The sequence below is a fragment of the Pseudochaenichthys georgianus genome, unplaced genomic scaffold (assembly GCF_902827115.2).
Source record: "Pseudochaenichthys georgianus unplaced genomic scaffold, fPseGeo1.2 scaffold_1525_arrow_ctg1, whole genome shotgun sequence".
Lineage (NCBI taxonomy): Eukaryota > Metazoa > Chordata > Actinopteri > Perciformes > Channichthyidae > Pseudochaenichthys > Pseudochaenichthys georgianus.
The window spans coordinates 21,880-33,032 of NW_027262362.1; the positions used below are offsets into that span (position 1 = coordinate 21,880).

The following is an 11,153-nucleotide window of genomic DNA, read 5'->3' on the forward strand; positions in this document are numbered from 1 at the left end:
GACTCGAGTCCGAGTCCAGGACTCGAATACTCCATCTCTGCCTGCCCCTAATGCCCAGTCGCCATTGCATACACATGCCGCAGTTTCTGGGTGTCTGTGTCTTTAGCTGAAAGCCCGGTGGAGATCTGCTCATCTGTCATACTGTCAATAACTGTGTTGTTATCATTAGCATCTGGTTAGCTAGCTATGCTAACGAGTATAAGAAGCATTTTCTACAACCAGTGAGGTAAAGGCACATCTTTATATGATCATTATAGTTATAAAAAAAACAAGAGAATAAAGTAAACAGGTATAAAATACTATATGACAGTTATTAATAAAGAAGAATACAGTTTGAAAGGGGAGTGATTTGTAAAATGTCCATAAAGAAAAAATAAATCTGCTTCCAGTTCTGTTTCATCTGGTGTTGAGAGATGTGACCATAGGTCTCCTGATGTTGCTCTCAAAGTGCACCAGATTGATGCTTTTAACTTCAACATTTAAAAAGTCTTCCCGGGGGAGCATGCCCCCCGGACCCCCCTAGAGGAGGTGAGGTCCCCCACACTTAAATTATGTTCACATGGATAGGAAACTAAATACATTTGCACACATCTTGTGTCCATAAATTATCTTTCTGTGTTGGTGGTCACGCCACACCGTGCACGTGCATGCATGCGCGAGTCATGGTGAGATATCTGGAGAAATAAAAGGTGAAACGTGATTGGTGTGTGTTTGACTTTAGAAACCAGCAGCTGCACGATGTAAACAAACCCTGTGACGGTGGAAAATCCAGCCATCAAAGTGATTTCAATGTGAAAATAAATAATAAATAAAATAACTTTTTTAATTCTAAAATTAGAATACAAATTAAAAGTGCAGCAAGAATATAATTCCATAAAACTTCAAATATGTAAATGACTGTAAGTTTCTATGAGCATCAGAGGTGGTTTCGTCCTGCTGTGACCAGGTGATGCAGGAGCCAATCAGCTGCCAGAGAGTCGGGGCAAAGCTTCAGAATACACTCAAATAAAAGAGACTTCATTTCCTGTTGCTGTGTGGATGTTTTCCAATGGCTGATCCTTCTGAAACACGTTATATACCTCGCTCGTTCACACCAACGGTGTTTCAGGGCCGGTGCGGAGCTGGAGCTTGAAAAGCACCGGGTTTTCCTGATCACACAGCAGCAGTTCCTCACCTCTCCACAGGGGGGGCTGCAGTTCCTCACCTCTCCACAGGGGGGGGGGGGGCTGCAGTTCCTCACCTCTCCTCTCCACAGGGGGGGGGGCAGCAGTTCCTCACCTCTCCACAGGGGGGGGGGAAGCAGTTCCTCACCTCTCCACAGGGGGGGCTGCAGTTCCTCACCTCTCCACAGGGGGGGGGGGCTGCAGTTCCTCACCTCTCCTCTCCACAGGGGGGGGGGGGGCAGCAGTTCCTCACCTCTCCACAGGGGGGGCTGCAGTTCCTCACCTCTCCTCTCCACTGGGGGGAGGGCTGCAGTTCCTCACCTCTCCTCTCCACAGGGGGGCAGCAGTTCCTCTCCTCTCCACTGGGGGGGGGCTGCAGTTCCTCACCTCTCCTCTCCACAGGGGGGAAGCAGTTCCTCTCCTGTCCACAGGGGGCGCTACACACCGGCAGCCTCCTCAGCCACAGAAGAAGAAGCAGCAGCTGTTGTTGACAGAATCAATGGGAACTAACTGGGAATAAAAGTTCCCTTTGCACCCGCGGAACTGTCTCCAGGTAGGACCGGCTCACCTGGACCCTCACCTGCAGACCACCTGTGAGAGGGGGCTAACGTTAGCTTAGCATTCCGCTTTAAAGACAAGCAACAGTTGGCTTTAAGCTGCTAATGCTAACAGTGCGGAGTGGATGGGTTAGCTCCTCGAAGCTAACAGATGCTAACGCTTAGTTAGCTGGTTAACTAATTGCACATTAAGTAGTTTAACTAGTTTATTAAACTCAAAGCTAAGCTAACAGTCTGTTTATCACTTTAACCCGAGAGGCTGAGGTAATGCTACCTTCCGATTAGCTTTATATTAAAGCTTTATTTACTGTGGGAGCTCTGAGCTAACATGCTAACATCATCTGACTGCTAACAATGGATTGAAACAGTCATTACTTTATTATCTCTCTCAGGTTAGCATCCTCTCTCAGGTTAGCATCCTCTCAGGTGAGCATCCTCTCTCAGGTTAGCATCCTCTCTCAGGTTAGCATCCTCTCAGGTGAGCATCCTCTCTCAGGTTAGCATCCTCTCTCAGGTTAGCATCCTCTCTCAGGTTAGCATCCTCTCTCAGGTTAGCATCCTCTCTCAGGTTAGCATCCTCTCTCAGGTTAGCATCCTCTCTCAGGTTAGCATCCTCTCAGGTGAGCATCCTCTCTCAGGTTAGCATCCTCTCTCAGGTTAGCATCCTCTCAGGTGAGCATCCTCTCTCAGGTTAGCATCCTCTCTCAGGTTAGCATCCTCTCTCAGGTGAGCATCCTCTCAGGTTAGCATCCTCTCTCAGGTGAGCATCCTCTCTCAGGTTAGCATCCTCTCTCAGGTGAGCATCCTCTCTCAGGTGAGCATCCTCTCTCAGGTTAGCATCCTCTCTCAGGTGAGCATCCTCTCTCAGGTTAGCATCCTCTCTCAGGTTAGCATCCTCTCTCAGGTTAGCATCCTCTCTCAGGTGAGCATCCTCTCTCAGGTTAGCATCCTCTCAGGTTAGCATCCTCTCTCAGGTGAGCATCCTCTCTCAGGTTAGCATCCTCTCTCAGGTTAGCATCCTCTCTCAGGTTAGCATCCTCTCTCAGGTGAGCATCCTCTCTCAGGTGAGCATCCTCTCAGGTTAGCATCCTCTCTCAGGTGAGCATCCTCTCTCAGGTTAGCATCCTCTCTCAGGTTAGCATCCTCTCTCAGGTTAGCATCCTCTCTCAGGTGAGCATCCTCTCTCAGGTTAGCATCCTCTCAGGTTAGCATCCTCTCTCAGGTCCTCTGTGTGGAGAGAAATATAAAGTCTGCTTGTGTTTACTTGTGGAAAAGTGTTAGCTTTATCTCTGTTGTTATCACCAGCTGTACACCACCAACAACAACAACAACAACAACATGAGGCAATAAGAGAGAAAAGTAGAAATATAACTACTATGTCTGATTCATATTCTGCTCAGAGACTGTGATATTAGGATATATAAATAAACTATAGACTATTTACACCAAATGGAAGTATACAAAAAACACACACACACACACACACACACACACACACAGGTCAGACAGAATAACACATCTTTATTCATTATTTTATAAACGTGCATTGGACTTTTAAATTCAAAATAACCGTGTGTGTGTGTGTGTGTGTGTGTGTGTGTGTGTGTGTGTGTGTGTGTGTGTGTGTGTGTGTGTGTGTGTGTGTGTGTGTGTGTGTGTGTGTGTGTGTGTGTGTGTGTGTGTGGTGTGTGTGTGTGTGTGTGTGTGTGTGTGTGTGTGTGTGTGTGTGTGTGTGTGTGTGTGTGTGTGTGTGTGTGTGTGTGTGTGTGTTCCAGAGGAGGAGCAGTCCTGATGGAGGACTCGGAGCCGGAGCCCCCCCCCTCAGCAGCGACCCCCCCTCTGGGTGTGATGCTGATCGATGCTGAAGTCGCACAGAGGGCGTGTCGAGAAGTGCTGCAGCAGCTGAAGCTGAACCAGGAGGAGGAGCCTCAACGAATGAAGCTGGACCAGGGGGAGGGGCCTCAGCGGGGGGAGGAGCCTCAGCAGGGAGAGGAGCCTCAACGAATGAAGCGGGACCAGGGGGAGGAGCCTCAACAAATGAAGCTGGACCAGGGGGAAAAGCCTCAATTGATGAAACTGACCCAGGGGGAGGAGCCTCAATCGTTAAAACTGACCCAGGGGGAGGAGCCTCAATCGTTGAAACTGACCCAGGGGGAGGAGCCTCAATCGTTAAAACTGACCCAGGGGGAGGAGCCTCAATCGTTGAAACTGACCCAGGGGGAAGAGCCTCAGCGGGAGGAGGAGCCTCAACTAATGAAGCTGAACCAGGGGGAGGAGCCTCAATCGATAAAACTGACCCAGGGGGATGAGCCTCAGCAGATTTATCTGAACCAGGGGGAGGGGCCTCCGTGGGGGGAGGATCCTCAACATATGAAGCTGAACCAGGGGGAGGAGCCTCAACTAATGAAGCTGACCCAGGGGGAGGAGCCTCAATCAATGAAACTGACCGAGGGGGAGGGGCCTCAATCGATGAAACTGACCGAGGGGGAGGGGCCTCAATCGATGAAACTGACCCAGGGGGAGGAGCCTCAACTAATTAAGCTGAACCAGGGGGAGGAGCCTCAGCAACGCCCCTCTCCCCCCACGCTGCAGGTGGTTGAGCCAGAGGCCCCGCCCTCTGCCTCTATCCCTTCCCCTTCCCCTTCTGAGGGCCCGCCCCATGTCTCTGCCCCGCCCCCTCCTGAGGCCCCGCCCCCCGGCTCGGTGAAGAGTCTCCGCCTCCGGCAGCGTTCCAACCCGTCCAAACAGTCGTGGCTGCTCCGCCTGTTCGAGTCCAAGCTGTTTGACGTCTCCATGGCGATCTCCTACCTGCACAGCTCCAAGGAGCCGGGGGTGCAGGCTTACATCGGGAACCGGCTGTTCAGCTTCAGCCACGACCAGGTGGACTTCTACCTGCCGCAGCTGCTCAACATGTACATCCACATGGACGAGGACGTGGGCGACGCCATCAAGCCCTACGTGGTGAGTGAGGGCCCTGAACGCAGCATTCACTCACCTGTTAAGATAAGAAGTACTTTATAGTCATCGTTAAAACCTCCTCAAGCCCTACGTGGTGAGGGGCCCTGAACGCAGCATTCACTCACCTGTTAAGATAAGATAAGAAGTACTTTATAGTCGTCATTAAAACCTCTTCAAGCCCTACGTGGTGAGGGGCCCTGAACGCAGCATTCACTCACCTGTTAAGATAAGAAGTACTTTATAGTCGTCATTAAAACCTCTTCAAGCCCTACGTGGTGAGGGGCCCTGAACGCAGCATTCACTCACCTGTTAAGATAAGATAAGAAGTACTTTATAGTCGTCATTAAAACCTCTTCAAGCCCTACGTGGTGAGGGGCCCTGAACGCAGCATTCACTCACCTGTTAAGATAAGAAGTACTTTATAGTCATCGTTAAAACCTCCTCAAGCCCTACGTGGTGAGGGGCCCTGAACGCAGCATTCACTCACCTGTTAAGATAAGATAAGAAGTACTTTATAGTCGTCATTAAAACCTCTTCAAGCCCTACGTGGTGAGGGGCCCTGAACGCAGCATTCACTCACCTGTTAAGATAAGAAGTACTTTATAGTCGTCATTAAAACCTCTTCAAGCCCTACTGTGGTGAGGGGCCCTGAACGCAGCATTCACTCACCTGTTAAGATAAGATAAGAAGTACTTTATAGTCGTCATTAAAACCTCCTTCAAGCCCTACGTGGTGAGGGGCCCTGAACGCAGCATTCACTCACCTGTTAAGATAAGAAGTACTTTATAGTCGTCATTAAAACCTCTTCAAGCCCTACGTGGTGAGGGGCCCTGAACGCAGCATTCACTCACCTGTTAAGATAAGAAGTACTTTATAGTCGTCATTAAAACCTCTTCAAGCCCTACGTGGTGAGGGGCCCTGAACGCAGCATTCACTCACCTGTTAGCATCCTCTGTTTCTAAATCCAGCATCTCTGTGTGGTGTGTTCAGGTGCAGTATGTAACCTCTGTGTGGTGTGTTCAGGTACACCGCTGCAGACAGAGTAGGCTTGTTTGAGACGCGTTGCGGCTCGCCTCGAAAGTAGACGAGAATAGCCGATCGCAGCGGGGAGGTCTCAAAAAGCTCGCCTGAAGTCGGACAGCTCGGAGTCGGCTTCTTCTTCTTCTTCTTCTTCTTCTTCTTCTTCTTCTTCTTCTTCTTCTTCTTCTCTCGGTTGTTTGGCGGATTGCAAACAGCTTGAAGGTGCATACCGCCACCTCCGGAGTCGGCTTGACTCGGTTTGCATTTATAAAGAATGCACACGTGTGTTTAATCGTTAATGTCAGATATGTACGAAGTCAATACATTTGTTCCTGCTCAAGATTAGATTAAACTTTATTGATATTGCACAGATTACAGGAGACAACGACATGCAGCTTAGCTTCTGACCAGGAGCAACGAGCAGCGACGTGAAAAGTAGTGTTCACCATCTACAGAATGCATATAGAATGATGGATACACAGTGAGGGGTATGAAAACACTACACCAGGGGTGCCACGCCTTGTTGGCTGGTGAGCTACTTTTGAAATGACCAGCTCACCGAGGTCCACCAACCAAACATAAAATCCCAAATGGCAAGGGTTGCTGAAAAACACGTTTTATTTATACACGGGACAACAGGGCTGCGACAAACGACTCATTTGGTAATCGATTAATGAATCGACTATTCGGACTATTACCGTCTGCCTGGCACAATGTCTCAAGCGCTCTGATTTAGCCATCGACTTGTAGATGTAGCTTGAGGCTGTTTTAGGCATGTGGAAACTAGCAATGAAGACAATAGAGACGAATACTTGATTCAAAAATACATATATTTATTTTATTATACATAGATTAACTTAACAAAACTAACATTGCTTTTGAAGTGTTTTAACAAATGGTATTGCATAATGAGAAGACAGACCTGAGAACAGAACAGCTGAAACAGATACCTCCGTTTCCTCTCGTCATCGGTTCAGTTATGCGTCGTGTCGTGGACGGTCCCAAAAGGAGCAGCTTCAGCCGACACGGCTCATTTGTGAAAGACACCCTGAAAGTCACGATATCAACAGCATCAGTTATAAGAGAATATACCAGATACAATAAAAAGAGAACAATAAACAACACACGTTACTACATACAGTACATGTCACACAGAGCACTTCACAATCACACAACAGACACGAGGGGCAACATCCATGATCACAACATGTAACACAACATGTAACACACCATGTAACACAACATGTAACACACCATGAAACACAACATGTAACACACCATGTAACACAACATGTAACACAACATGTAACACAACATGTAACACAACATGTAACACAACATGTAACACACCATGTAACACACCATGTAACACAACATGTAACACACCATGTAACACACCATGTAACACAACATGTAACACACCATGTAACACAACATGTAACACACCATGTAACACAACATGTAACACACCATGTAACACAACATGTAACACAACATGTAACACAACATGTAACACAACATGTAACACAACATGTAACACAACATGTAACACAACATGTAACACAACATGTAACACAACATGTAACACAACATGTAACACAACATGTAACACAACATGTAACACAACATGTAACACAACATGTAACACACCATGAAACACACCATGTAACACAACATGTAACACAACATGTAACACACCATGTAACACACCATGTAACACAACATGTAACACAACATGTAACACACCATGTAACACACCATGTAACACACCATGTAACACAACATGTAACACAACATGTAACACAACATGTAACACAACATGTAACACACCATGAAACACACCATGTAACACAACATGTAACACAACATGTAACACACCATGAACACACCATGTAACACAACATGTAACACAACATGTAACACAACATGAAACACACCATGTAACACAACATGTAACACACCATGTAACACACCATGTAACACAACATGTAACACACCATGTAACACACCATGTAACACAACATGTAACACAACATGTAACACAACATGTAACACACCATGTAACACAACATGTAACACACCATGTAACACAACATGTAACACACCATGTAACACAACATGTAACACAACATGTAACACACCATGTAACACAACATGTAACACACCATGAAACACAACATGTAACACAACATGTAACACAACATGTAACACAACATGTAACACACCATGTAACACAACATGTAACACAACATGTAACACACCATGAAACACAACATGTAACACAACATGTAACACACCATGTAACACAACATGTAACACACCATGAAACACAACATGTAACACAACATGTAACACAACATGTAACACAACATGTAACACAACATGAAACACAACATGTAACACAACATGTAACACAACATGTAACACACCATGTAACACACCATGTAACACACCATGTAACACAACATGTAACACACCATGTAACACACCATGTAACACACCATGAAACACAACATGTAACACACCATGAAACACAATATGTAACACAACATGTAACACAACATGTAACACAACATGTAACACAACATGAAACACAACATGTAACACAACATGTAACACACCATGTAACACACCATGTAACACAACATGAAACACAATATGTAACACAACATGTAACACAACATGTAACACAACATGTAACACACCATGTAACACACCATGTAACACAACATGTAACACAACATGTAACACAACATGAAACACAACATGTAACACAACATGTAACACAACATGTAACACACAGTTCAGGTGCACTGTGTAACCCCTCCCCTCTCTGTGGTGTGTTCAGGTGCACTGTGTAACCCCTCCCCTCTCTGTGGTGTGTTCAGGTGCACTGTGTAACCCCTCCCCTCTCTGTGGTGTGTTCAGGTGCACTGTGTAACCCCTCCCCTCTCTGTGGTGTGTTCAGGTGCACTGTGTAACCCCTCCCCCTCTCTGTGGTGTGTTCAGGTGCACTGTGTAACCCCTCCCCTCTCTGTGGTGTGTTCAGGTGCACTGTGTAACCCCTCCCCTCTCTGTGGTGTGTTCAGGTGCACTGTGTAACCCCTCCCCCTCTCTGTGGTGTGTTCAGGTGCACTGTGTAACCCCTCCCCTCTCTGTGGTGTGTTCAGGTGCACTGTGTAACCCCTCCCCCTCTCTGTGGTGTGTTCAGGTGCACTGTGTAACCCCTCCCCTCTCTGTGGTGTGTTCAGGTGCACTGTGTAACTCCTCCCCCTCTCTGTGGTGTGTTCAGGTGCAGTGAGTAACCCCTCCCCTCTCTGTGGTGTGTTCAGGTGCACTGTGTAACCCCTCCCCCTCTCTGTGGTGTGTTCAGGTGCACTGTGTAACCCCTCCCCTCTCTGTGGTGTGTTCAGGTGCACTGTGTAACCCCTCCCCTCTCTGTGGTGTGTTCAGGTGCACTGTGTAACCCCTCCCCTCTCTGTGGTGTGTTCAGGTACACTGTGTAACCCCTCCCCTCTCTGTGGTGTGTTCAGGTGCACTGTGTAACCCCTCCCCTCTCTGTGGTGTGTTCAGGTACACCGCTGCAGACAGAGCATCTGGTTCAGTCTTCAGTGTGCCTGGCTGTTGGGAGCGTATTCTTCAGATATGCACATCTCCACTCAGAGACACTCCAGAGGCACCAAGCTGAGGAAGATCATCCTGTCTGACGAGCTGAAGCCAGCAGGGACCCGGGGGCGCAGAGATCCCCTGACGCTGACCCCCTTCTGCCCCCTGACCCCCCCCCCCAGGCCCCCTGACCCCCCCTGAACACAGCCTCTCGCCCTCCAAACGGACGCACCAACGCTCCAAGTCCGACGCCACGGTGAGCATCAGCCTGAGCAGCAACCTGAAGAGGACGAGCAGCAACCCCCGGGTGGAGAGCCAGGACGAGGTGAGGGGGGGGGGGGTGAGAGACTGTGTGTTCAAAGACTCTAAGGTCTTATCATCTTCTGCTCAGCAGCTAGAGTGGAGAACTGGCATTCTTCTGACCTGAGCTCCTCCAACAATGCAACACACATACACCACATACACTGAACACAAATATAAACGCAACACTTTTGTTTTTGCTCCCATCTTTCATGAGATGAACTCAAAGATCTAAAACATGTTCTATAAACACAGAATAACCATTTCTCTCAAATATTGTTCTCAAATCTGAAACAATGTGTGGCAGTGAGCACTTCTCCTTTACGAGAGAATCCATCCCACGTCACAGGTGTGGCATATCAAGATGCTGATTGGACAGCATGGTTATTGCACAGGTGTGCCTTAGGCTGGCCACAATAGAAGGCCCCTCTGAAACGTGCAGTTTTGCGTTATTGGGGGGTCTGGGGGGGGTCCGGAAACCAGGCAGTATCTGGTGTGACCACCATGTGCCTCACGCAGTGCAACACGTCTCCGTGGCATAGAGGAGATCAGGTTGGTGATCGTGGCCTGTGGAATGTTGGTCCACTCCTCTTCAATGGCTGCCAAGCTGCTGGATGTTGGCAGGAACTGGAACACGCTGTCGTATACGCCGATCCAGAGCATCCCAAACATGCTCAATGGGTGACATGTCCGGTGAGTATGCTGGCCATGCAAGAACTGGGATGTGTTCAGCCTCCAGGAATTGTGTACAGATCCTCGCAACATGGGGCCGTGCATCATCACGCTGCAACATGAGGTGATGGTCGTGGATGAATGGCACAACAATGGGCCTCAGGATCTCGTCACGGTATCTCTGCATTCACAATGCCATCAATACAATGCACCTGTGTGCGTCGTCCATACGCCTGCCCATACCATAACCCCACCACCACCACGGGCCACAACATTACCCTAAACCTACCCCTCACCCCAGATACTGACCCCCCCAATAAAGCAAAACTGCAGATTTGAGAACAATATTTGAGAGAAAAGGTTATTTTGTGTTTATAGAAAATGTTTTAGATCTTTGAGTTCATCTCATGAAACATGGGAGCAAAAACTAAAGTGTTGCGTTTATATTTTTGTTCAGTGTAGTAAAATACAAAATAGTGCATTAAGTCTATGTATATGCAAATAGTGTGTGTGTGTGTGTGTGTGTGTGTGTGTGTGTGTGTGTGTGTGTGTGTGTGTGTGTGTGTGTGTGTGTGTGTGTGTCCATTATGAGATGCAGACACACCTCTGGATCAGATCTATATTTACATGTAGTGTGTGTGTGTGCGTGTGCGTGTGAGAGAGAGAAATGAGATGCGATGCTGCAGTGACATCACACACTACAAACGGTGTGTGAAGAGCCGCGACCTCTGACCTCTGCCCTCAGGACAGCAGCTCCAGCTCCGAAAGTCTGGAGTTTGTCAAGCGGCCCGTAAGTCCTCCTCAGGGTGCATTGTGGGTAACGAGGTGCTGGAGGCTCTGGGTTCTGGTACTGGTTCAGGGTGTTTCTCTGGACCTT

At 48.0% G+C, this 11,153-nt stretch overlaps 1 protein-coding gene across 1 annotated transcript; it reads left to right on the forward strand.

Annotated features, from left to right (window-relative positions):
• Window positions 1-1,579: 1,579 nt before the first annotated feature.
• Window positions 1,580-11,123, forward strand: pi4kb (phosphatidylinositol 4-kinase, catalytic, beta; the record flags this gene model as incomplete). Its single annotated transcript, XM_034077366.2, is given in 6 exon segments — window positions 1,580-1,716; window positions 3,496-4,681; window positions 9,272-9,480; window positions 9,482-9,703; window positions 10,124-10,224; window positions 11,022-11,123. Coding segments are annotated over 5 exon segments (1,804 nt in total), but the record flags the coding sequence as incomplete, so codon positions are not given.
• Between the last annotated feature and the right edge of the window lie 30 nt (window positions 11,124-11,153).